At 38.8% G+C, this 26,269-nt stretch overlaps 1 protein-coding gene across 3 annotated transcripts in view; it reads left to right on the forward strand.

Moving 5' to 3' along the window:
• Positions 1-26,269, forward strand: part of APC6 (anaphase promoting complex 6) — a 69,323-nt gene that overhangs the window by 31,476 nt on the left and 11,578 nt on the right. For all 3 annotated transcript variants that reach the window (XR_016080090.1, XM_088894164.1, XM_088894165.1), the window contains 5 exons: positions 4,747-4,821; positions 5,847-5,972; positions 10,774-10,843; positions 13,623-13,705; positions 14,605-14,718. Coding sequence is in view for 2 of the 3 variants with exons in the window: in XM_088894164.1 (XP_088750290.1) it covers positions 4,747-4,821; positions 5,847-5,972; positions 10,774-10,843; positions 13,623-13,705; positions 14,605-14,718 (468 nt within the window). In the remaining variant the exon portion in view is untranslated. The remainder of the gene's footprint in view (positions 1-4,746; positions 4,822-5,846; positions 5,973-10,773; positions 10,844-13,622; positions 13,706-14,604; positions 14,719-26,269) is intronic.

Raw genomic sequence — 26,269 nt, forward strand, 5'->3', positions numbered from 1 at the left:
GGTCTACTTGATGCGTTCTCAAGATGAGGTCCCTACCCTAACCCAGACCTTTCATAAGATGATTTTAACCCAGTTTGGGGTAAAAATCAAAATTTTCAGATCTGATAATGTGAGAGAATACTTTAAAACATCACTAGCCTCTTATTTTCTTGACCATGGGATTATCCATCAGAGTACCTGCCCTCATACCCCTCAGTAGAATGGGGTGGCTGAGAGAAAGAATAAGCACATATTGGAAGTAGCTAGAAGTATCATATTCAACTCCAATGTGCCTATACATTTTTCGGGAGATGCCATTCTCACAGCTGTGTATCTCATCAACTGAATTCCTTCACGGGTTCTTGACATGAAACTCCCATTCACTCTTTTATATCCTGATAAAGAGTTGTTTTCTGTCCCTCTTAAAACCTTTGGTTGTACCTGCTTCGTGCAAACTCTTGGCCCTCATTGTTCCAAATTTGACCCTAAAGCCTCAAAATGTATTTTCCTTGGTTATGCACAAACTCAAAAGGGATACTGTTGCTACGAACCTGCTTCAAGAAAGAGATTTGTATCCATGGATGTTACTTTCTTTGAGGATGAACCTTATTACTCTAAGGTTTCTTCTCAGGGGGAAAGTAGTACGGTTGGGGTTAATACATCAGAAGTTCCTTTACTTGTTCCATTGAGTGAAGAGGGGTGTAATGGGGAGGGTTGTCAAAAATGTCGAGATTTGAGAGTTTATCATAGACGATGGAGGCAGGTTGATTTTGGTCATCAACAGTCCAGGCCAACCCCAATTCCTTCTGAAGATCCAGATCCAGGTACTACATCTCTTCCAGCTCCCATTACAGATGAGCCTTCTGTTGTTGAGCCTTCTCCATCTTCTGAGCCCTCACTTCCATTGAATGACCTTGACCTTCCCATTGCAGTCCGTAAAGGCAAACACTGTTGCACCTCATCCACAACCCACTGTATCTCACAATTCTTGTCCTATGATCACCTGTCTCCCTCTTACAAGTCCTTTCTTACATCCATTGCTGATATTCCCATTCCCAGAACAATACAGGAAGCCCTGACCGAGTGGAAAGATGCAATGAAGGTAGAAATGGATGCCCTTCTGAGAAACAATACCTGGGAGCTAATTGATCAACCCAAAGGGAAGAAACTAGTTGGATGCATATGGGTGTTTACTGTGAAACATAATGCTGATGGTTCCATTGAAAGGTATAAGGCTCGGTTAGTTGCAAAGGGATTTACTCAGACTTATAGTATAGATTACTTGGAGACTTTTGCACTAGTAGCAAAACTGACCACTATCGGAGTGTTATTATCTCTTGTAGCCAGTTATTCTTGGCCCTTGTTCCAAATGGATGTTAAAAATGCCTTCCTCAATGGAGACTTGCAATAAGTGTACATGCAGTTACCTCTTGGTTTTTATAGTACAGAGACAGGTAAGAAGGTTTGTCGGTTGAATAAAGCTTTGTATGGACTAAAACAGTCCCCCAGAGCTTGGTTTGATAGATTTAGACAAGCCCTTGAAGTTTGGCTATGTGCAGGCTCAATCTGATCACACTTTGTTTATTAAGAAAGTGGATACTTCCTTGACTCTACTTGCTGTATATGTGGATGACATTGTAGTAATAGGGAGTGATAACAGCGAAATTGAGTCTCTTAAGAAACTTCTCTATCAAGAATTTGAGGTAAAGGACTTGGGAGAGCTACGGTATTTCTTGGGTATTGAGGTAGCTCAGTCCAAGCATGGAATCTTTGTTTCTCAAAGGAAGTATGTCCTTGATTTGTTAAAAGAAACAGGAAAGTTGGGTGTTAAGCCAACTGATACACCTATTGAACAGAATCACAAGAATAGTGCAGAAGGTGGAGAGCCTCTTGAAGATAAAGCTATGTTCCAAAGATTAGTTGGTAAATTACTGTATCTTTGTCTTACACGACCAAGCATCAACTATGCAGTCAATGTTGTCAGTCAGTATATGCACTTTCCCAGAACTACCCACCTACTTGCTATTGAGAGGATATTGGCATATTTAAAGAGGTGTCCAGGTAGAGGTGTCCAGGTAGAGGTGTACTATTTAAGGATAATAATCACATGAAGATAGAAGTTTACATAGATGCAGATTGGGCCGGTTGTGCTGATGATAGAAGGTCTACCTCTGGATATTGTGCCTTTGTAGGAGGTAACCTTGTTTCTTGGAGGAGTAAGAAACAAAATGTTGTTTCTCGTTCCAGTGCCGAAGCTGAATATTGGTCCATGGAAAATGGTGTGGCTGAAATACTATGGTTGAAATCACTGTTTGATGAATTGGGTATTAACTATGAGAAACCTCTAATGTTGTACTGTGATAATCAGGCTACTATTAATATAACTCATAACCCGGTACAACATGACAGAACCAAGCACATTGAAGTCGATCGACATTTTATTAGGGAAAGGGTTGCATCTCAAGAAGTCTGTCTTCCATATATCAACTCCAACATGCAGCTTGCTGATCTTCTCACCAAGGCAGTTTCAAAGAAGAAGTTAGAAGCAGATCTATGCAAGTTGGGAATGACAAACATCTATTCCCAACTTGAGGGGGAGTGTAGAAACCACTGATGTGGTCCCGACCTCTTTCTATTGTACTCGTATACAACTACTATGTGGTCCCCACCTCTTCTATTGTACTCGTATACAACTACTAGTTATTTAAGTGTCAGTCCACAATTAGTTGTTAGTCTTTTATTAGGATTTTACTTTTGCCATGTAAGCAGTCTTATCCTTACTTCAGAATTAATATAAATAGAAAGAGGAGGGCGGCAGATTAAGCATCCTCTTCTTTTCTAAAATCCTTCCTTCGAAATCTTCTTCTCTTCTTTTCTCTTTCTCTCATTCTCTCCTCTCATCCTCTTAATTTCCTGTTGTTATACACCACAGCTTGGGCTGTTAGTAGTCTCATACGACTACAGAACACACACAGTTCCAGCAGCAGTTAGTGGATGATACAGCAAGAGAGGAACAATAGTCTTTATTAGGAAGCATAGTTTTCAAGGCGCCTAGGTGAGGCTAGGCGACCACAGGGTGCCCAGGCGCCTAGGTGTTGGAATTTTAAAATGTTTGTTTTATTGAGCTTTTACTTTATATATGCTTTTCTAAGTCATTTTATTGGTTTTGTGTGCTAACTAGCAATCATGTACACTAACTGTTAACACTATAAATCATTAAAATGAGTATAAATTTCATATAAAAATCTAAAAATCTAAAATATTATCAATAAAAAGGAGTCTAAACCAACTATATATATATAATCAGTGAATCAAGTTTCAGACATGTAATTCAGCCATAAAAAAACTTTTGAAGAAGAGAATCCAATTCAGCCATACAATCACTGAATCAAGTTTCATCCATGTAGTTCATCCATATAAAAAAAAAGCAGCCATATAATCATATATATTAATGATATAAAAAAAAATTTGAATGAGAAGAAGAAGAATTAAAGAAGAGATTAGAGAAGAATTGAAGAAGAGTAGGTTCGACAGCTTAGGCTGTTAAAAACTGAGATGATTCAAGTGTGAATCATGACTGAAATACTGATTGGGTAGGGCAGAGCCCCTGTTTTTTTTCAAAAAAAAAAACAAAAACAAAAAAAAAGACTCATGGGGCGGACTGACGACTGAGAGAGTGAGAGTGACTGACTGAGAACAGTTGGACTCATGGGGTTGAAGAAGAAGAAGAAGAAGAAGAAGAAGTGGAGAATGGGAGGACTGAGGAGTATAGGGGCGGAGCCCCTGTTTTTTCGAAAAAAAAAAGAAAAGGAGGACTGGAAAGCCCCTGTTTTTTCGAAGAAGAACTGAAGTTATCAACTTTCCTGCTCGAACTAAGGTGTGATGGAGCTGGGCTACTCGAGCTTGCAGTGTTCGCCTGTTCAGTTCTCCTCCCTCTCCAGTCGAACCAAAACCCTTGTGATACAAGGGTTCAGAAAAGAAAATAGCGATAATAAAATGATACAGTGTATAGTTCTCTTAATACTAAAATGATACAATGTATAGTTCTCTTAATACTAAAATGACACAATGTAACAGGTTTATTTTAAAAGAATACAACAACCAATGAAATATCAAATTAATAAATTAAAAAAAAATTTTTTTTAGATGCATGTAGGTGCCCGCTTAAGTCTTGGGGTGGGCGCCTAGTGCGCAAAATATATGGCATTTGGGCGAGGCGCTCTTTGAAAAGCGCCTAGTCGCCTAGGCGTCGCCTTGACAACTATGTCAGGAAGATAGTTCAATTGAGTCGGTGTATTTGAAGATATAGGAAAATTGTATTCTTGGGTGGCAGTACACAGAATTTATAGGAAAAGGTTACTAGTCTTTTTTTGTATTCAAAAATCATTTTGCCAATAGTAAGGGGGGTGATGGTATAGGGTTCAGAGATGTATGTTTGTACATTCCCATTGTACAGCCTCTTGTTGTACAGGGGCTTTCTTTTTGCTTATTAATGAAATTTTACTTTACCTTCTTTAAAAAATCACTGAGCAGCCTTGGCACCAAATCTCAACTGGTTGCCAATGTTTCAAGGATACTGAACATAGAGATTAAATTTGGCTCTCTATAAAACATCAGTTGCAGCATTTGGTTGAGTTAGTGATATTTAAATTACAGTGATAAGTGGTGCTATATTGTTTTACTGACTTTTTGACTTCTAATTTGTGTAGCCATCTCAGCACTATGAAGCTGTGTTCTGACTAATTCTTGTCATTCTCTTTGTTTTAGAGCTTTGTCATGGTTTGCTGTTGGTTGCTACTATTATTGTATCAAGAAATATGACCAATCACGACGATATTTCAGGTAATAGTCAAGATTCTACCAGGATGAATTGGATTAGACCATATTTTTGTATTTTCATTCTAGATGTACCTTTTGTACTCGAAATCTTTTGTTATTTGGTTGTTTGTACATGACTATGCATATTCTTGCGTTATCTGGTTGATCTGCGAAAAAAAGGGATGCTAGAGTCTTCCGTGGCAAAAGTAAGGAAGTGAGGTGCTAATGGATCTCATCACCATTTGGTGGCCAACTGGATGTGTACTTTGGATGAGTTTAGAGATTTCAATGCTGATAGCATTGTTACAGAGTGGGCTCATCACTTTTTCTTCTTCATTGTCTTCCAGAGTCCCTGTTCAGTCCTGAGTTCCCCTTCCTTATTTCCTACCAAGATGAACTTTGGTGATTTTTTTGATGGGAAACTAGGGTTATCATACATTAGAGGAATATTTAGGAGTTATAAAGGAAGACCCTTCAGGTCTACTCAGGACTGGAGGGGACAATGATTCATCTAGAGAGTAACTATTTGTATCTACTAAAGGGTCTAAGGCTGATATATGCTGTAGCTTACTGCCTTACTCTGTGGTGGATGTTGAGAGGTATTTTGGATGGGCAAGATTGATTACCTTGGATATATTAACATTGTGTCAGAGAGGCTAGTTCTTTGACAGTTCATGTGAACATTTTGTTCTGCTGTATTTGGAGATCTGCTGATGATCTAGCTGGCCCTTTTCCAAAGAAAGGGATAGAAATTACGAAGTTGGGGATTAGCCCTCCATACTAGTCTTTCTTATTAGTAAGTTCTTTTATCTAGTTACTGAACAAGAAAAAAAAGGAACTTCAAATGGACCTTGTATCCTGAGATTGATGTTCCTTCTGCTCTTGATCTCATTACTAGATGATTTGAAAAACAAAACATTTTATTTATAACTTGATTATTCTTCAAAATCTATGTATTCTTCGAGTTTCTGTTTTCGTAGGTCCATCTCTGAAGTTATACAAGTTAGTGCTTAAGAACTAAAGTTTTGGCTCAACTTTTGCTTCTGCAGCAAGGCTACACAGCTGGATGGAACATTTGCACCTGCATGGATAGGTTATGGAAATGCTTATGCTGCTCAAGAAGAGGGTGATCAGGCAATGTTTGCTTATCGTACTGGAGCTCGTTTGTTTCCTGGGTAATTTGTTGGGTTAGAACTCATTTTTGAGTGATGCATATTGAAGACGTATATTTTATTAGTATCACTATATAATCAGAGCTCATCTATTTTCTTGCTGATAAAAAATCCATGTATATTTTGTTAATGTCATTATATAACCGCTTGTGGCAAAAAAGAAATGAAAGCATATTTTCAAGTTGAAGGGGCTAGAAAGGCTAGGGGTAGACTAAAAAGGAAATGGGTTGAAGTAGTAAGAAATGAGCCTAGTGCCGGTAATTTAACAATTGATATGGCATTAAACAGAATGGAATGGCGAAACAGGATTCATGTAAATGACACCATATAGCTGGAATTAGGGGTGCTCACGGTTCGGTTGGGGCATATTTTGTAACCGAACCGGTAGTACCGGTTTTTGGAAAACCGGTAACCGAGACCTATCGGTTAACCGTCGGTTCAGTTTGTCGGTTTTTAATTTTTTATAATATATATTATAAAAATATATAGATATATAATAAAAAATTATAAATATATATATATTTATATCTAATGCATATTTATTAATTTATAATATATAAAAAATATAAAAAAAATATATAATATACATAAATATATAAAATATATAGAAATATATGTATACCGGTCGGTTCGGTTAACCGCCATTTTTCTATATTGGTTAACCGAAACCGAACCGTACCTTTGGTTTTTTAAAAGCACCAAACCGACCGGTTCGGTTAACCGATTTTTCAGTTCGGTTTTGGTCGGTTCGGTTTTTCGGTTTTTTTTGCTCACCCCTAGCTGGGATGAGGCTTCAGTGATGATGAGTTAATTTGAGAACAAGTAACATATGTAATGATTGAATTCATCTGAGACTTAGGAATCATTTTTTTGATATGTCTGAGATAAGTATACTATCATTGCATAAATAAAAAACCTGTAGATGAGCTGATGCAGCCCTGCTATATAAAAGAAATGACTATGAATTAAGCTCCATATTGATGGTTGATAGGTGGATGGTCCTAGGACTTTCAGATCTGTTGTGAGCAGTGATTTAAAAAGCCCACCTAGGCACTCAGCCAAGGCGCATTTTAAGGTATGCGCCTTGGCTAGGTCCTACGTGCAGTACTTTCAAAAGCACACGCCTAGTGTGCCTAGGCGTTTGCCTGATGCTCCTTGTGCTACAGCCCAGCTGCCCAGGTGTGCACCTTTTAAAATTTTTTGCCTTTTGTTCTTTTTTGAACCTAATGGCTGGGCTGGGGGCTCTGCCCCCGAATTCCTGACCAAGCCCCTTGAGGCAAGCCCAAGCAAATCCATGTTAGGGTCTTAAATTCGCTCGCTCACCGAAGCTCTGAGAACCCTCTATTTGGTAATGTTGTTCATTCATTCGTCCTAGTAAAATATCTTCTTAAAAGGCAATTAACATTATAAGATCATGATGAGGCCAAAAAAAGAAAGAAAAAATGAATGTATTATGCTTTGCATGTGTTTTTTTGTAGTAGGATCCCAAATTGTTGTTTTTGGGTAGCTTTGTTGACAGTTTGAGTCCAGGGGTATTTTCGTCATTTTATAATTCAGATTCTGGTCAGGGGCAGTTGGGTGCACATCTGTTGGGTTTTGGTCTCTTGGGTCTTTTTGTAACAAAAGTTATTTTTTTGGGGGGGGGGGTTGTTTGAAGTTAGTTTTGTTCTTATGAGTTGTTTGTGAAAGAAAACATTCTAGGGGTTTATGTTGTAAATATTTTAGTTGGCTTGTCCAGCAAGCTAGTGAGTCTTATAAAAGAGAAGGGGGCTGTTTCTGTAGGTGGTCTTTTTGGTTCTTTTTCTCTTGTTTGAGCTATAACTCGGCCCCAACTAGGGGCTTCAAGTATTGGGAGCTTGGGTTTTGAGGAGTCAACCCATTTTGGCACCTTCCAATCCCTCTATGACTGTGTGTCCGCACAGGAGGCAAGCTTGCTGCCATTGTTATATAGCGGAACTGTTCCAGGAGGAGTTGTACTTCAGGTTCAGGTCTGAAATCCCTAAAAATCCAACTTGTTTTGTTGCTTTCAGCTTTGTATTTCTTGTTCTTATTGCTGAATACTTGAAATGCTGCATGTAATTTGTTTTTCTGTCCACATCAAATCATTTATTTTTGTGTAAGGATTAAGAATTTAAGACTCTTAACATGGATTTATTTAGGCTTGCCTCGAGGGCTTTGGTACAAAGGTGGCTTGTAGAGCCAAGAATGCAACGTTTTTTGTAAGGTGCCAACCAGTTGGTTGGTAAGGTCTCTTGCTGGTTGTAGCCGAGACTTGGGGATTGAATCCCACCCGCACCTGGGTTGGGGGGGTTATGGGTTGGGGGATGGGCTACCCCCTGTTGTGTAGCTCTTCAAAAGAAATAACAACAAAAGAATGCAAGATGTTTTACATCACACTAGCTATTTAAACTAATGCAATTGAGGAAAAAAAATGAATTGTGGGTTTTACATGCTTGAAAATGTTTTATTTGTTTAATTTCATTTGAATAAGCTTTACATTTTATGTTTATGTATTTTAATTTTAGATAATAGGTTTTTTAAAATATTTATTTTGAAATTAAAGTTTATATTTTATATATATTATGATTACTATTTTTTAATTTTTGCATTTGTTTTTAAAATTTTTGGCATTTTTTGATTTCTTCTTTGTATTTTTGCTCCTTGCTTCGAAAAGGTGTGCGCCTTGTGCCTTGGGCGCAAATTGCCCCATGCACTTCTTTTGCGCCTTGCGCTTTTAACACACTGGTTGTGAGCTTTCTGGGTTGATGTTGGGTAATTAATGATCATTAATAGAGGTGAGAAGCAAGTAGACAGCTTGCTGTCTGCTTAAGAATATTGGATTTTAACAATGAAGCAGTACAAAATTTGGAAGAAGGGAAGAAATCTTGTTTTTGGAACTTTGAGTAGAGAGATAAACCACTTGGTCTTATCAACTGTAAAGTGACTTGTGGAATTGGCAGTTCTTTCTTGATCTCTGTTTGAAAGGCAGCTATTGGGCTCCTCCAAATAAAAATTGTGATTTCATTCACCAGTTGAAGTGAAGTTCAAGCAGGAATTGGAGGGATTATCCTGAATTCAAATGACATTCTGGTTGGACCTTTAGTGGGCCTGTTACGGCAAAGAAGGGTGGCTTCTGAAGCAGAGGCTAGGGCCTTCCTTGTAGGCCTCAGATCTGTTAAAGCTATACAAGCTGTTCCCTTGCTGGTTGAGGGTGACTCAAAGAATGTGATCGGCTGGGAAGTAAACCTAGGACTGGGCTTTGGAGGCTGGCCCACCTCCTTCTATAAATTTCAGAGCTGGCTGCTTTTTTAGATGGATCCCAAGAGAACTGAACCATAAGGCTGATCACTGAGCTATGTCAGGATTGGAGAGGAACTTTTTGTATTGTGCAAATAAACTACCTGATAGTTGATGGGTGGTTTTTGTGATTTTTGTTGCTTAGCCTTTCATGCTGTACATCTCAATCCTTTTACTTGAATGAAATAGTTTTTTTTTTTTTTTATATGTAATGAAGAACATTATTAATTCGGAGATTCAAACTGATACAAGCATTCCTTGGAGAGGCGTAAGCTGCGGCCTCTCCCAAACAAATTACAAAAGAGGTAAATATCAAATTACAACTGAGCCCAAAACAATTTTTCCCTACTTGCCCCTTGCTTGGCTAGACCTTCAGCCAATGCCTTTGCTGATCTCCCCACCCACTGTATTTTCACAGACATGTTACATGTAAGCCATTTAAATTTCTTGATTTCATTCTTATACCACCACACAACTTGCTCTGGGTTCTTCAACCACCCCACCACCACCTTGGAGTCCCCTTCAATCAAAAGCTGCTCCACACATAATTGACTTTCAAATTGGACCCCTTGTAAGGCAGCTAATAATTCTGCCCTAGTAGAGTCCCCAATCTCCAAAGGACCTGAGTAAAGAATACGACCTCTCCAAATTCATTTCTCAAGGCACCTCCTTGAATGAAATAGTTAGTTTTTCTAAAAAAAATCACTTAGCCTTAGAGGAGGGAATAATTGAATAAATGAAGAGATTCGTGGATATAACCAGAACTCCCTAAATCAAACTTTTATTTAATAGTTCTAAAATTTCAGTTGCAATGACTCTATTTGTAGACTTAACGATCTTCCTTTAGAAATCCTAATTCTAGCTTTAAAGTGACCAGAAACAACTCTTATCAAGGTAGAAGTAAAAAGGCTATTTTCTCAATTGATAAGTTATCGAATGTGACTAGAAACAACTCAAGAGTATGTACTCCATGAGTAGTTTTGTCAATTCATCATAGGTTAGAAAAATTTAGTAAAAGTTCAAAGACATAGATTTATGTCTTAAGATGCATAAACTTTGTCTGCGGTTTGCATTTTGCGCATAGCAAGGATGCAGGATCCTAGAAGCATTAGATTATAAATAAAAATAAGAAAAGGAACAGTGTAGTAGAAGTTTGTAATCACAGTACACAACTTTGCTCAAGACAGTGATTCTACTTACCCAAACTCCATCATTATCTGGAAAATTGGAAACCAAGCTTTACCACATTGTTATTAAGGGATTATGCCTGACAAAGAGATCTGATTCTTTGTTGTTTAACTGTTTAGAATATCAAATCATTGGGATATAGGATTTGGTCTGATTTCCTTATTCTGACAATTGTTCAATTCATTTGTTTTTGTTTTGATTCTTTCATATGTGTAATATGATTATTTATTATTTCCACAAGCTATGCATGATTGATGCCATCTTATAAATTATGAATTTTTCTATTTACGGGTTGGATTTTATTATTGTCTTAAACCAGATGCCATTTACCAACATTGTATATTGGGATGGAATACATGCGAACACACAGCTTTAAACTTGCAGAACAGGTGAAGCTTCATTCTTCTAAAGTCTAAAGATTTCCAACCACAATATGGTATCCATGCATATGATTTATCAGTCCTAGTGTTAATATATATTTGTTCCTTATAGATGTTTTACCTACTGACAGTTGTTGCAAGGACCTAATTTTGATACATAAATAAATCTCATTACAAAATTTTTATCAAGTTAATGTTACAATTACACAACTTTAAGAATTTTGGATCTCTAATCAGAACAACAAATTATTCAGGCATGGCATGGTATTGTGCAATGGTATAAGGGCCCATACTTTTAGATATGGCACCGAACTGAGTGGAATGTTGGAACATGTACCTGATCCCAAATAGTTGGGGCAATTGCTTAGTTGAGTTGTGGACTATTAAGATAGCTGCATTCTATATAGCACTAATGATGAATGGTTTTCTTCTTTTTTTTTTTTTTCTCTATTTGTTGGGGGTGGTTGAATTAGTTGAACTAATGGATAATTTAAATATTATATTATAGGGATGTATCAGCATTATTAGGAGGCTGTCATATGATCAATTTGATTCTGCTATGCTTAACTAATCAGTTACTTCTTTAAATCTCCATTTCTAGATTCTTTGCATCAACATTTTCTCTTTATTAGTTTTTAAGAAATCATATTAAATGTAATGCCACAAGGACAAAACCCAAGGTGGTAGTGTAAAATGGCCAAAAAAGATTCAGGTAAGTGTGGTTCTAGAGAAGAAATATGGAGTAAGCTTAACACTTGTGACAACCTGCAAGAGAAGAAGGGAAAGCTGTACATTTATCGGTATCCTCATGTTTGTGTCATGTGCTATAATGTCGGGGAGTCAGTTGGTCACTTGCTTATCAATTGCATGGTAGCTAGAAGCCTAGAAGCCTCTGGCTGTTCTTCCTTGACCAAGTCTTTGATGGTAACTACAGCTGGTTTCCTTCTAACACTGTAGGAGAGTTTATTGACCACTGGCAGTGCAACAAGTTTGAGGGAGGTAAGTGCTGCTGGAAAGCTATCACATGTGGTTATGTGGGGGATCTGAGAGGAACAATAGAAGGATCTCTGAGGGCAGGGACTCTTCAATGGAAAGATCAAAAAGTCGGATTCTGAGTTAAATTAACTCTTGGATGCTAGAAACAAAGACTTTTGCTGGAGTTAACAGGGGTGATTTGCATAGAAGCTGGCTTGAAGTGATGCTTTCATCTCTGGCCAGACCTATCACTGTCCAACCTCTTCCTCCCAGAGTCTCAGGCCACAGACAGATTATATCCTACAGTTTGATGGAAGTTTTAGCAGAAATCAGGATGTCTTACTGCTACTGGTATTGGGGATATCCTCAGCAAAGTTGATGGGGGCCTGGTTTGGGCTTCTAGTGCTCGAACTTCAGCTTCAGATGCAGCTAGTGCTGGAATCCATTCTCTCCTTGAGGGGTTCTGGATTGCTACTCAGCAGCAGATCAGAAATCTGGTGATAGAAGGAGATTCCAGAAACACTATAAATTGGGCTAAGTTCAGGGACTCAAGCCCTTGGAAGTGTGGTCACCTTATTCTTGAGATCCATCATCCATGACATTTCCTCTTCTTTAAATTGAAGTTGCAGATGGATTCCAAGAGAATCGAACCAGTTGGCAGATAGTTTAGCTAAATCTGAATTGGTTTGGATTGGTAAGGGATCTTTTTTTTAATAGTGCAAATGCGTTGCCATTTTAATTGTATGGGCTCATGTGCTTTTGTTTCTTCATGGCCTTACATTGTACATCTTCTCATGTACACTCTTTCCCTTTTTGATTAATACAAATTGTCTTTTCCTCAAAAAAAAAATAAAGGAAGTGTACAGGTAAATGGATTAAGAAATTCAAGCAAAAAAAGGACAGTTGGCTGAGTTGCATACCTTAGTAAGTTGATTATTAAGAGTCTTTACTTTCGATCTCTAGTTCAATATTGTAGTTGCACATATATCAGAGGAGCTACAAATCTGAAAAAGGTTTTATGGAATTAAACTGCCTGATGTTCAATTTAATAACACCCCATGTCTCTGCGATACAAGAACATAGAAGGATTAATTTATGAACAAAAAGAAACCCTTGCATGTGACATGTGCACATTTTTCTCATATTTGTAATGAGAAGTGGGTAGACAGATACACTCTGTGTTATATTATTAGCAAGTATGTTCAAACCAAATCTCAATAGGACTGAAAAATGGAACTGGCAGAAGTACTAGTACATGATGAAATGGTTTGCATTCGAGAAGGTGTTTTCTTTGATTTAGTAGTGATCAAGTTTTATGAGTAGATGTAAAGCATTTGGGTCAAGGTACCAAACAAATTTGTATGGTTGCTCCATTCTATCTTCTTTTGTGGTTCAATACCTTCTGAAAGGAAGCAAGGTTCCAACCAGCTGGTCGGTAAGGTCTCCTGCTGGTCGTAGCAGAGACTTGGGATTGAATCCTGCCTGCACCTGGGTTGGGGGAGGGGTTATGGGTTGGGTGATGGGCTACCTTTCGTTGTGTGGCCCTTCAAAAAGATGTAAAAAAAACCTTCTGAAAGGAACAAATTTGTTCTGCCCACAATTTCATCATTCCATGATTCTTTATTGGCATTAAAATTCATTGTTTCTCATATCACTGGCTTCTTATATATACTGTGAATTGTTTTCTGTTGTTGGTTATCTAGAGTTGTATCTTAATGCATGTGACTTGAGAACCGTTTGAGGAATTATGGAAGGAAGTACATTTTAATCATGAATGAAATATCAAAATCTTATTGGGCTTTTCTGTGGTCAGTTTTTCCTGCAGGCAAAGACAATTTGCCCTTCAGATCCACTTGTATATAATGAACTTGGTGTTGTTGCTTATCATATGAAGGAGTAAGGAATTCAAGGCTCATGACATGTACTGCTCTAGTTTCTTTTTGTCATGCATCAATCTCGTCATACTTATATACACTGTACTATTCCATACACAGTTGACATTGTTTAGGTTATATTAGATTGTTGTCATATAGTGCTAGCTTCATATAATAAAAGAAAGTGATTGGGGTTACGAGTCCAGACTATTTGGTCAATAACTTTACCTTAAGTTGACAAAAATCTTCTTTCACTGCTTCTAGCACTTGGTGTCCTGCTCCTACTATCCTTGGTAATTTTGACAAGTGCTTCTGCCAAGAGTGAAGAATCCATAAACTTTATATCCTTTCCATTTCCTACAAGGATGATCATGAGTTCATTTATATTTAAACTTTGCTTCTAGGTCTATAAGGTTTCAAGTTTGTTTGTTTTTTTTTTTTTTTTTTTTTTTTTTTAGAAAAGAAATCCAACTCATTCATAGTTTAGAATTTGGCACCTGCAGAAACAATTCAGCCAGAATATGCATTCGTAACCTGTTTCTGTATCAATGTTCTTGTTAGTTTCTGTATCTGGGCATTAAAGGTTGAGAAATGGTTTTATGTGCTGATCAAAACATTGGTGATCTAACCTTTTAATTAATGACAAAGTTAATATTTAGTCTACCATTCAAAGTCACCAACTACTAGATAACCTTTTCCACACGGGTTAAAACAATGAAAAAAGCAGCTAAGACTACAATTTGTTACTTCTACCTTGTAGTCTTGTTGACTGTTTTTTTGCAATTCCTTCTAGTTTTCATTGAGAACTCTTAGATTGTTTTGTAGTAGTATTTATTATTTTGATAATTTTAGTATTTTATTGTAGTCATTTGTATTCAGTACTCTGATTTTGTACCTCATTGTCTGTTGGATGCGCATTAGGTATAAAAAGGCAGTCTGGTGGTTTGAGAAAACATTGGCACACATTCCTTCATCTTTAAGTGAAATGTGGGAGCCAACGGTGGTGAATCTTGCTCATGCCTTAAGGAAGTTAAAGTATGTTCTGTGCGGAAATGTGTAAAATTGTTGTAGTAGTTTTTTTTTTTTTTCTGGTTTTCATATTGTGTGTTGGAAAGCTAGTTATATATTAATGCATGAAAGTTACTCTTCCAAATTGAACGTGATGAAATGGAACGGTTGGCTCTTATTGTTGCTTGATATCTTGGTTACCTCTCTCTTTTAAATGCATTTTACTGGACAAGTTATTGGGGAATAATTTAATTATTGTTATTATTTCTTTCTTCATAGAATCGATATGTGCAGTATTTATTGACAAAATTCTATAAATGTCATAATTGTGGTAAAACATAATAAACAAGTAATTTCATTCTAAACAAACATCTCTTGTTTCCAATTAAATGGCACAGGTTATGTTTTCAACTGACCAAGAAAAGAAATTATGTTCAAGCACAGTTATGTGTGTTCTGTTGCTGCTGTTTACTGATAATTACTGCCCATTGGTGAACCTATTGTGCTTTTGTTTCCATTGCCATGATGGGAGTTCTTGCAAATCCTAGTTCTTCAGGAATTTTTGCTTTCAAAGGCATATCATGCACTATTTTGTTTTGTATTCCATGGATGTTGACGTATCAAGGCAATTTACTTGTGGTTTTGGATTTTGTAGGTGATACGTTGACTAGTTGGCTAAAAATGTGTAATAGCTAAATTTAAATAACTATGTAACCTCATATGCGTGTTCATAAAGACTGCAAGTATACCATAAAAAATATGATAAATATTTAACACAGCCCATATTTTGGAAAAATAGAAAGGAAACCTGTATGGGCTGATGTCATACTTTGATCAAACAGATTTAAGAGGGAAGGTCATAACTCTGAAGTGACATGCTTAAGAATTAAAAGAACTTTGAGATATGTCAGACCAAGATATGATGATAGTGTACAATTTTAGCAAAACCTGAGTGAAGAGGAGGAACCACTAAAGTTGATTGTCCTATGGGGGTTTTTGAGGAATTCCATGAGAGAGGAAGAATAAATTCAGGAGCAAATGCCACTTTCATAGCTCTAATCCCTAAAAAGGTGAATGCGAGGCATCCTAAGGATTTTAGTCCCATTAGTTTGGTGGGCAACATGTACAAGATCATTGCGAAGGTTTTGGCTTTGAGGAAAAAAAGTTCTCCTTTCTTCTCTTCCAGTAACAGCATATTTGTGAATTGTGGTTGGTAGACAAGTCATAGATCAAATCCTTGTGGCAAATGAATGTATTGATTACAATAAGAAGAAGGGAAACATGAATTGGTTTGTAAGTTAGACTTGGAAAAGGCTTATGATATGGTTGATTGGGAATTTCTACTGGAAGTCTTGAGAAGGGGATTTGGTGATAGATGGTGCAAATGGATAAAGGATTGTATCTCTTCTTGTCACTATATGTTGGTTAATGGTGTGGCTAGGGATTTCTTTCCAGCTAAAATGGGACTTAGACAAGGTGACCAAATATCACCCTTTCTCTTCACTATGGTAACAGATGTCTTGAGTAGTTTGATTTCCGAGCTGATGTATTGAATCCTGTCAAGGGTTGGAGAGTAGGGAGGAAGTGGTCGTATCTCATCTACAATTTGTGGATGATTTGATGTATTGAATTGTCTAATCTTGGAACTCTAGTTAATTACTTTGAAAGGGTGTCTAATCTCAAGGTGAACTGGGGAATAAAGTTGTGTGGCTGGTATAAATATAGCTAGTTTAAGGACTTAGACTTGCTGCAATCTTAGGGTGTGAGGTGGGAGAATGGCTTTTGTTCTATTTGGGTTTGATGTTGCAGGGGGGGGGACCCTTTCTTTGAGAGGTTTTGATACCTAGTAGTGGAGAGGTTCTCAAAGAGACTGGCGGGGTGGAAAAGGAACTGCATTTTGTTAGGAGGCAGGATAACCCTAATTAAGTCCGGCTTAGCAAATTTACTGGTCTATTTTTATCCACTTTTAGCGTTCCAATGGGGGTTGCTAGTAAACTTGAGAAATTCATCAGAGATTTCTTGTGGGAGCTGAGGGATTCAAAGAAAGGTCTTTTGGTAAAGTGGGAGTTGGAGACTAGATGTAGGGAGCAAAGGGGTCTTGGAATAGGTAATATCAAAAAGAGGAATATAGCTTTGTTAGGTAAGTAGATTTAGAGATTGCCTCTTGAGTAGGATAGGTTGTGGCACATGAATGTAAGCATTCATGGTCATTCAGTAAATGGTTGGGATGCTGGTCTTGACCTGAGGGCATCCCACTCCTCCCCTTGGAAAGAAATTCATGGTATTCTTCCTTTATTCCTTCCTTTTGTAAGGTATGATGCTTGCACTGGTGCTAAAGTTCTTTTTCTGGGAGGACATCTGTTAGGGAAGAGCTCTCTCATGGATAGATTCCCTTTTATCTATTCCATTTCCTTACAAAAATTTAAACCAGTCTCTGAATTCCACTGTGATGGGGGTGCTTGGGATCTGTGCCTGAGAAGAGGGTTAAGAGAGTCTGAAATGGAGGCTCTTGACGAGTTGGTCAGCCTCTCCTTCTGGGCTCTTTTAATGTGCCTTTTTATTTTATGCCCTTCTTTCTTCTAGTCAGGCTGATGTAGGATCAGCTCAGTTCTAGTCCTTAAAGAGTGTTGAATGGTCTTCTTGGTCAGAAATTTATTGCTGTTGATGGCTGTAATGGCTTCTTGAAGGAATAAGAGAGAAAATAAGGGGAGAAAGAAGAGAGAAAATACCTGGAATCACTCACAGGGTGCCTAGAATCACTCTAGGGCATGTGAATCACTCACCATAGCTAGCATAAGCTGAAGAAAACTCTACAAATTTCATTGCCTTTGTGTAAAACGCCCATACATATTTATAGACTCTAAACTCATAATAATCCTAGGAGTCAAACTGTTAGACTCATAATAGTCTTAGGAGTCAAACTGTTTGACTTGATAATCCTAGTAGGACTCAAACTAAGCTGTCATATCATATTTCAATTCAAAGAAGACTAAATAACTCTAATCCTACTTATGCAATGACTCTGAAATTTTAAACATAAACAAACTATAAATAGACAATTTAAACCCTATCATTGGACCCCGCTGAAAATTGCAAAAAATGACAAAAATACCCCTACTGTCCAAAAATACAGAAATACATAAAATATCATAAAATTCCAATTTTGACTCTTCAGCTCCTGCATCACAGGCCATGTCCTTTCAGCTAAAGAAGTTTGGTGTATTCCAGTACCACCCAGAGTTAAGGTTTTCTGTTGGGAAGTGGTTCAGAATAAGATAAACACTTGTGATTTGCTGCAGAAAAGGAAGTGGTGCTGACTTTCCCTGTTATCAAGTGTGGAATCCTAGTTCTCCCCCTAAGTCCAACTTCCTTGTGTGGACAATGGTGCTGAACAAAAGCCGCTCTAAAATTTGGATAGGAGAGGTCTTCATCTCTCTTACCTGCTGTGTGGTCTATTTTCTGAATCCACAGACCACCTGTGTATCCACTGCCCTATCTCCTCCAGAGTATGGGATCATTTTCTTAGGGCTATTGATCTTTGCTGGGTCATGCCAAATTCAGTCAAAGGCCTGCTGTTCTGTTGGGAGATTTCAGGCCTGAAGAAAAAAGGAAAATTAATATGGGAGACAGTTCCTGCGGCTGTTCTTTGGGTAATCTTGTTAGAAAGGAACAGGAGAGTCTTATGCAACAAGACAAAGAGCACTGATGAGGTAGTGCAGCAGGCGGTTAGCAAGCTGATCTCTTGCATGTCTGTAACTCCTGACTTTAAGAACCTGAATGTACCTGAGTTGTTTTGATCTAAGTCCATTTGGAATCTGTAACTTGGCCTTGTGCTCTGTCTAGTCCTTAAGTGGCTATCTCCTGTTGTAATTTGTTCAATTTGAATTAATGAAATCTTACTTTACCTTTCAAAAAAAAGATGCAGAAAAGGAGGCTTAATTGGTTTCTCTCTCTTAGTGTCTAATTGTCTATTCCCCAATTGATTCTGGAAAGTTGGGTTCCTCTAGTGAACCAAAGGTGTAAACTAAACCTTGATGAAAGCTCCTTTGGTAATCTGGGTCCTTCAGGGATAGGATGTGTGATAAGAGATGGAGAAGGAAAGATTGTGGCAATGTAAATAGGAATGGGAGACTCCCTAATGACTGAAGTATTAGCTCTCCTTCAAGGGCAGTGACTAGTGAAACAGTTGGGTGTACAACATATTGAAGTAGAAGGGGACTCAAAATTGGTGATAGGATGGATGCTGTAGAGAACACTGATGTGGGCCCCACAGCTGTGGTCCCCACTGTGTTCGTAGGACAGTATGTGTAATTATTTGTTTCGGTCATGGTAGTGTCAGTTGGTGGTCAGTTTGTTATTTCAGTTTCTTATTTGCTTTATTTGTCATGTAAGTACTAAGGGCAGATCTGTCCTTTTCCCTATGTACTGAACATAACCTATAAATACTAAGAGAGTGGCGGCAGCAGATCATTCTGAATCTGTCCCTTCTTTCAACCTTTGTTTTTCCAGTTCTTCTCTCTTTTTTCCTTTCTCTTTCTTTTCTTCTACTTTTCCTAATCTGAAATCTATTAGGGTTCAAGGCTGATTGTAGTCTTGATCGTCTACTTGGTATCAGAGCCTATCTATCTAGGGTTTCTCATGTGAGTCTAGTCCAGCCGACCACATGAGAACTATCTAGGGCTGGAAGTTTATGAAGAAGTATACGTTGGCTGATTCTTGGAGGTTACCAGAAGAGGTTCGCAGCTGTTGAAGACTTGCCACGGCTTGCAGAGTGTTGGTAATCAGGAAGAATCAGAGAAGGCTAGGGTTCAGGCAACCTTGGAAGGTAGTGAACAGCATTCTCTGGGTAAGTCTTATTTATTTTCTAGAGACTGCTATCAGTCAAGATAGGTTGGACCTATCTAGAAGGAGCGGCCGAACTGTTTTAGGGTTGTCTCTCTATTCTAGGGTTTGACATTAACCTTGCGGCAAACCACAATATATGCATGAAACCAGTATAAATCTGATATGAAACCAATCAACAATCACAGTACCAAGCAGTCCGTACAAGTTTTCACCTCCTAAAAGAGCTTGAAACCAAAAATAGGTCTGAAACCAGCTTAGAGAGCAATCTGAGATGCTGGAACAGAATTAGGGTTTCAATCGTAGGTCTGAAATAAGTGCTCAGCCGCACTTTCCAAGCAGTCCGTACAGTTAGGTTTTGTCGTAGGGTCAATGTGAAACCCTAAAACTGATCACCTCTGGGAGAAAACCCTAAAACAAGCACTTTCCAAGAGGATAACAAGAGTTCGGCCCAACAGATTTAGAACATATTTTCTCTGAGAGATAAAGATCCCTTGTTTAGATCTAGCAACCACAATACCCAAAAAGTACCGTAGTGTACCAAGATCTTTCACCTCAAACTCTTGATGAAGGAGCTGTTTGAGGGACTCAATCTCACTACTATTATTTCTTGTCACTTGCCCTCATACACCACAGCAGAACGGAGTTGCCGAAAGGCCTCCAAGTTTCTCGGGCCCCATCATTCCATGTTTGAGGTGCCCCATCATTCCAAGTTTCTCGTGCCTTTGGTTGTACCTGTTTCGTTCAGCTTCTCGGGCCCCATCATTCCAAGTTTGACCCTAAGGCCTCCAAATGCATTTTCCTCGGCTATGCACAAACTCAAAAGGTTATTGCTGCTATGATCCTGTTTCGGGGAAGAAGTTTGTCTCCATGGATGTCACCTTCTTTGAGGAGACACCCTTTTATCCTAGGTTTTCTCCTCAGGGGGAGAGCAGTGAGAGTGGGGATTTGGGTCTTTTTCCTCAAGGGGAGCGCAGTGGGAGTGGGGCTGTTCCTTTACCTATTCCATTGGGTGATGAAGGCTGTAATGGTGAGGGTGGTCAGAGGGATCAGGAGTTGGGAGTCTATTACAGGCGATGCAGGCAGGTTGATCCCAGTCATCGGCAGTCTAGGCCAGCTCCAGTTCCTTTTGCGGCTCCAGATCCAGGTATTACAGTCCCAGAGCCCACTAATACACCTTCCACTGTTCCTTTACCTCCTGCGGATGACCTTGACCTCCCTATTGTTGTCCACAATGGGAAACGACATTGCACCACATCTACAACTCACTGCATTTCCCAGTTTTTATCCTATGATCGCATATCTCCTTCTTACCGGTCCTATCTCACTTCCATTGCCAATGTCCCTATTCCAAGAACAGTGCAAGAAGCCTTATTAGTTCCAGAGTGGAAAGATGCAATGCAAGTTGAAATGGATGCCCTGTTGAAAAATAATACTTGGGCGCTAGTTGACCTACCCAAAGGAAAGAAATCGGTTGGATGTAGATGGGTATTTACTGTGAAGCATAATGCCGATGGCTCCATTGAAAGGTACAAAGCCCGACTGGTTGCAAAGGGGTTCACCCAGACTTATGGTATAGACTATTTGGAGACCTTTGCCCTAGTAGCCAAGATGACCACCATCTGAGTTTTGTTATCCCTTGCAGCAAGTCATTCTTGGCCCCTGTTCCAGATGGATGTTAAAAATGCTTTTCTGAATGGAGACTTACAAGAAGAGGTCTACATGTAGTTGCCTCCTGGATTCTATGATACAGAGACAGGTAAGAAGGTTTGCCGATTGAACAAGGCATTGTATGGTTTGAAGCAGTCACCTAGAGCCTGGTTTGATAGATTCAGACTAGCCCTTGGAAAATTCGGTTATGTATAGGTCCAGTCAGATCATACACTGTTCATTAAGAGGGTGGACTCCTCTCTGACCCTGCTTGCTGTGTATGTGGATGATATTGTAGTGACCGGAAATAATAGTAGTGGGGTTGAGTCCCTCAAACAACTCTTTCATCAAGAGTTTGAGGTGAAAGATCTTGGTACACTACGGTACTTTTTGGGTATTGAGGTTGTTAGATCTAAACAAGGGATCTTTATTTCTCAGAGAAAATATGTTCTAGATCTGTTGGCGGAAACTAGAAAGTTAGGTGTTAAGCCTGCTGATACACTCATTGAACAGAATCACAAGATTAGTGCAGAGGGCGGGGAGCCTCTTGAAGACAAAGTTATGTTCCAACGGTTGGTTTGAAACCTCCTATATCTCTGCCTCACTCGGCCAGATATCAGTTATGCAGTTAGTGTTATCAGCCAGTACATGCATTCCCCTAGAACTACTCATCTTCTTGCGGCAGAGAGAATATTAGCATACTTGAAGAGATGCCCGGGTAGAGGTATACTGTTCAAGAACAATAATCACATGAAGGTGGAGGTCTATACAGATGCCGATTGGGCTGGGAGTGCTGACAGGAGGTCTACCTCTGGATATTGTGCCCTTGTGGGAGGTAACCTTGTCTCTTGGAGGAGTAAGAAGCAGAGTGTTGTTTCCCGCTCTAGTGCTGAAGCTGAGTATAGGTCAATGGCTAACGGAGTGGCTGAAATCCTATGGCTGAGGTCACTACTTGAAGAGTTGGGTATTGATTATGAGAAGCCCTTGATGCTGTATTGTGATAATCAGGCAGCTATTAATATAGCCCACAATCCAGTGCAGCATGACAGAACTAAACACATTGAAGTTGATCAACATTTTGTGCGAGAGAGGGTCTCATCACAAGAAGTGTGTCTTCCGTATATCACATCCAACATGCAGCTCGCAGATATCCTCACCAAGGTAGTGCCAAGGAAGAAGTTAGAGGCAGACCTATCTAAGTTGGGAATGATAAATATCTATTCCCAACTTGAGGGGGAGTGTAGAGAACACTGATGTGGGCTCCGCAGCTGTGGTCCCCACTGTGTTCGTAGGACAGTATGTGTAATTATTTGTTTCAGTCATGGTAGTGTTAGTTGGTGGTTAGTTTGTTATTTCAGTTGTTATTTATTTCAGTTTCTTATTTGCTTTATTTGTCATGTAAGTACTAAGGGCAGATCTGTCCTTTTCCCTATGTACTGAACATAACCTATAAATAATAAGAGAGTGGCGGCGGCAGATCATTCTGAATCTATCCCTTCTTTCAGCCTTTGTTTCTCCAGTTCTTCTCCTCTCTTTTTCCTTTCTCTTTTCTTTTCTTCTACTTTTCCTAATCTGAAATCTATTAGGGTTCAAGGCTGATTGTAGTCTTGATCGTCTACTGATGCAAACAGGTACCTTGTGGATTTGGACTCATAGACAGAGTATGAGGGAGATTACAAGCCTCTCAAGAGAGATTGGTGTGCTGGATAGATGGGTTAGAAGATCAGCAAATGATTTGGTTGACTCTCTAGATAAACAAGCAAACAAGGTAGAATTATTTGGGGGGTAAAAGACTTAAACCTTAGCTTCAATCAGAATGATGTACTTTATGAGTTTATTGTAAATGAATAAAAGTGCATATTTGATTCATGTTCCCTTGGTATATTTCTGTGTAATACCCTTAAACTGGACACTTAATGAGACTCGTGTTAGTTTAGAATGTTCACAACCAGTGGGTCGGTCTGGGGAGACCTATCCTGATAAGGCTGACACTATTGTGCCACCAAGTCGGTTGGGGTGGCCTGTCTCAGCTGCCAGGGTGAGACCCTAGGCACATACAGTGTAGGATTAATTGAATTTTTGAACTGGACCAGATTTTCAGTATTGCCCTGGACCTTAGAGATTGATGGGCAAAACTGGAAAGTTACACCCGACCCCTAGACTCGATTATGATACTGCACTAGGTGTCAGATTGGGCTGTCTTTGATGTACCAATCAGTGAGATCCTTAGCGGGGGTCAAAACCTGGGTATGTTGGGACAGTCTGAGAATTCATCTGAGTGGGTGATCATAGTGACAGGATCAGCCCCTTTGTCGGACAAAGGTAATGATCGGGGATGCACTCTCACTGATGGAAACCAAGACTGCCTGCAGCCGATTTCAATCGTTGAGATTTGTTTTGCAAAGTATATTTTATATGAGATATAAAAGTATATATTATGGTTTCTAAAATGTTTGCAAAAGGATAATACCTGATGGGTTAATCTTGCATCTGCCCACAGTCCCTAGGTGTTACAAGGTGGTTTGGCCTAGGGACCACTTAGGGTAAGTGTTGGGCCCATAGAGCCCATTTGATGGGTTTCAGGGGGTGCACTATCCATAACAGTGTATTCGGCCAGGCCTTGTAACAAAGGCTGGGCCGAGCCCATGTGGCTGATGTGTAGATCAATGCTTGGGTCCCACGCCATACAAGAAAGCCCAACTGGGCAGCAGTTAGGAAGGTTAAGTGAGCACATAAGCTTAATGGGCCTAAAGCCCATTTCGAATTGGACTTGTTTAATAAGTTAAATATGGGCGAATTCTGAGATGGATCAGCAGATAGGATAGGGTCTTAACCCTATCCACTCAGAGAGTCTAGATCTGAATATGATTCAGATCTAGAAACCTCCTAATGAGATTAGGAGAAGGCTGATCTAATCTATAGATAAGATAAGGGTTTACCCTTATCACCTAAAGAGAGGTTTGATCCAAATATGATTTGGATAAGCAACTCCTAATTTGGATTAGAAGCTGATCTTTTAGGGTTACAAAAGAGGGGGCGGCAGCCTTTAGAGAAAACACATAATCAGATCCTCTTCAGAGCTGAAATCAGAGAAGAAAGATTTCTGCAATCCCTGCAAAGATCTTTCTTGCCGCCTCCTTCCTGTAGCTGCCAGACATCCAGTTCGATCTCCAGTTGTGGGAGAAGTCAAGATTCGATCTTGACATCAGTTCTTTGAGAAAGAATTCTTGGAGAAGAATACTGCTGATTTTGCTCCATCCTGCACTGTGCCATCTTTAGTGGGAGCAGTCTTTGGATCATTCCTTGGTCGTGAACACCTTCGTTGGGAGATACTTTTTCTTCGTATCAGGTATAATCCTCTCCTACTCTTGGTTTAGATCTGGCTCAGTTTATGGTTCAAGATTGATCATTGAAAATATGATTTTCTAAATAGGGAATGCGATTCCCAGTTGAAAGGGAGAGAAAAATTTTTGAAATTCGCCCCTTTATTCCACAAGATTTGGGTGTCCATACAATGGATCTCTCATCCCTTCACTTGAACCTCCTCACTCATAATGAGATGCCATTATATTTAACAGAATTGATGAAAAGACATTTTTATCCCTCATTATGCTTCAAATTTTCAAAGAAAACCACAGCTATAGTTTTTGTGATTAGTGTGACGTCTTGTTGGAAGACGTAGATTAAAGGGGCCTCAGCCTGAAATGAACAAGAAATTTGGGGCAGATTAAAGGACCTCAGTGTTTTGGAAGACCAAGAAACAGAAACTGGAAGCATGATGACATGGCTTTTTTGGTTTGTAAAGAGTGAGGGTTTTTGGATAGTTGGATACAATCATCCAAAAACATGTTGAAGGTATTTTTTTTCCACTCCTGCAACAAAATGGTTTGAAGTTTGAAATGGCAGCAAACCAAAGTCTTGGATGTTCCATCCAGTTATCAAGCTAAACCTAGGAGTAGAGTATCGGAATAACCACATTTTTTTTGCTACAAGGAGTACAAGCTAAAAATCATGATGAGGTAAACATAGGGGTAGTAAGAGATGGTACGAATAATGGTTAACACTCAGAAACACATTGTTTATGTTAAATGAATCAATCATGGCAATTCAAGGAACTAGTAGATGGAGAACCATATACTATGTGATCGAACTACCCCTAAATTTTACAATAACTACACATCCATCTGAATTCTTTTGCTAAATAGAAAATTCTAGTATATTTGTAACAACTACTTCTGAATCCTACAAAAACCATACTGAAACATAGCTTCTAATTATGTCATTCAAATAGATAGGAATCACTTGTCTTTCAATTCCTTCCAATGCTCTATATGCACTCTCGATCTATAACATTGAGGGAAAAAAGTCAAGAATAAAGGGTGAAAGACTCAACAACCCTTCTGATGGTAGGCTGATTCTGCAGTTCTTTGGTTAGTGTCAATAGTCCTGTGTCTTGCTACAAGATTCCATTGTACAGTTCCATTCCAGGGATTCACATTATGAACTGTTCTTCAACCTACTTACAGTTTTCTTGTTCGTGTGAACAATGCTACTAGGATTGTTGGATGTAAGTGTTGCTGTTTGTGAGAAATCACACCATGGATTCCATCTTGTAGTTTGATAGAAGAAATTCATGGGATGTATACAACTACTTTCTTCAACCTCCCAAACTGTTTCTAGAGATTATGTCTTGCAGTTGTCAAAAAGAGGGGCAATATTGGGTTTCTTGAAAAATTTTAATAAAATTCAATAGTTTATATAACGGGATCTTAATGGATTGCTAACATAAGGGAGGTATATGTCTGATGATGTCATGTCACAAGGGAGGTCTTAGTCCATTTAGAAAAGAGAGGGGAACTCTTAGTATTTAGCATAAACATCAAGGGAGGTTTAAGTCTTTTACCCTTATTTGGGGCTGAGTTGTAATCGTAAAATTTTTGGGGGTCAAAATCCCTTGTTAAAAGGATTGGACCATTGCATCAATAAAACACTTTTCAAAGTTAATAGAAGTTATTGTTTCCTATCCGCCGCCGCCCCCCCACCCCCCCCCCCCCCCAAAAAAAAATTATAAAATAAAATAAAGTTG

The sequence above is a fragment of the Nelumbo nucifera genome, chromosome 1, assembly GCF_055504915.1.
Source record: "Nelumbo nucifera cultivar China Antique chromosome 1, China Antique-T2T, whole genome shotgun sequence".
NCBI lineage: Eukaryota > Viridiplantae > Streptophyta > Magnoliopsida > Proteales > Nelumbonaceae > Nelumbo > Nelumbo nucifera.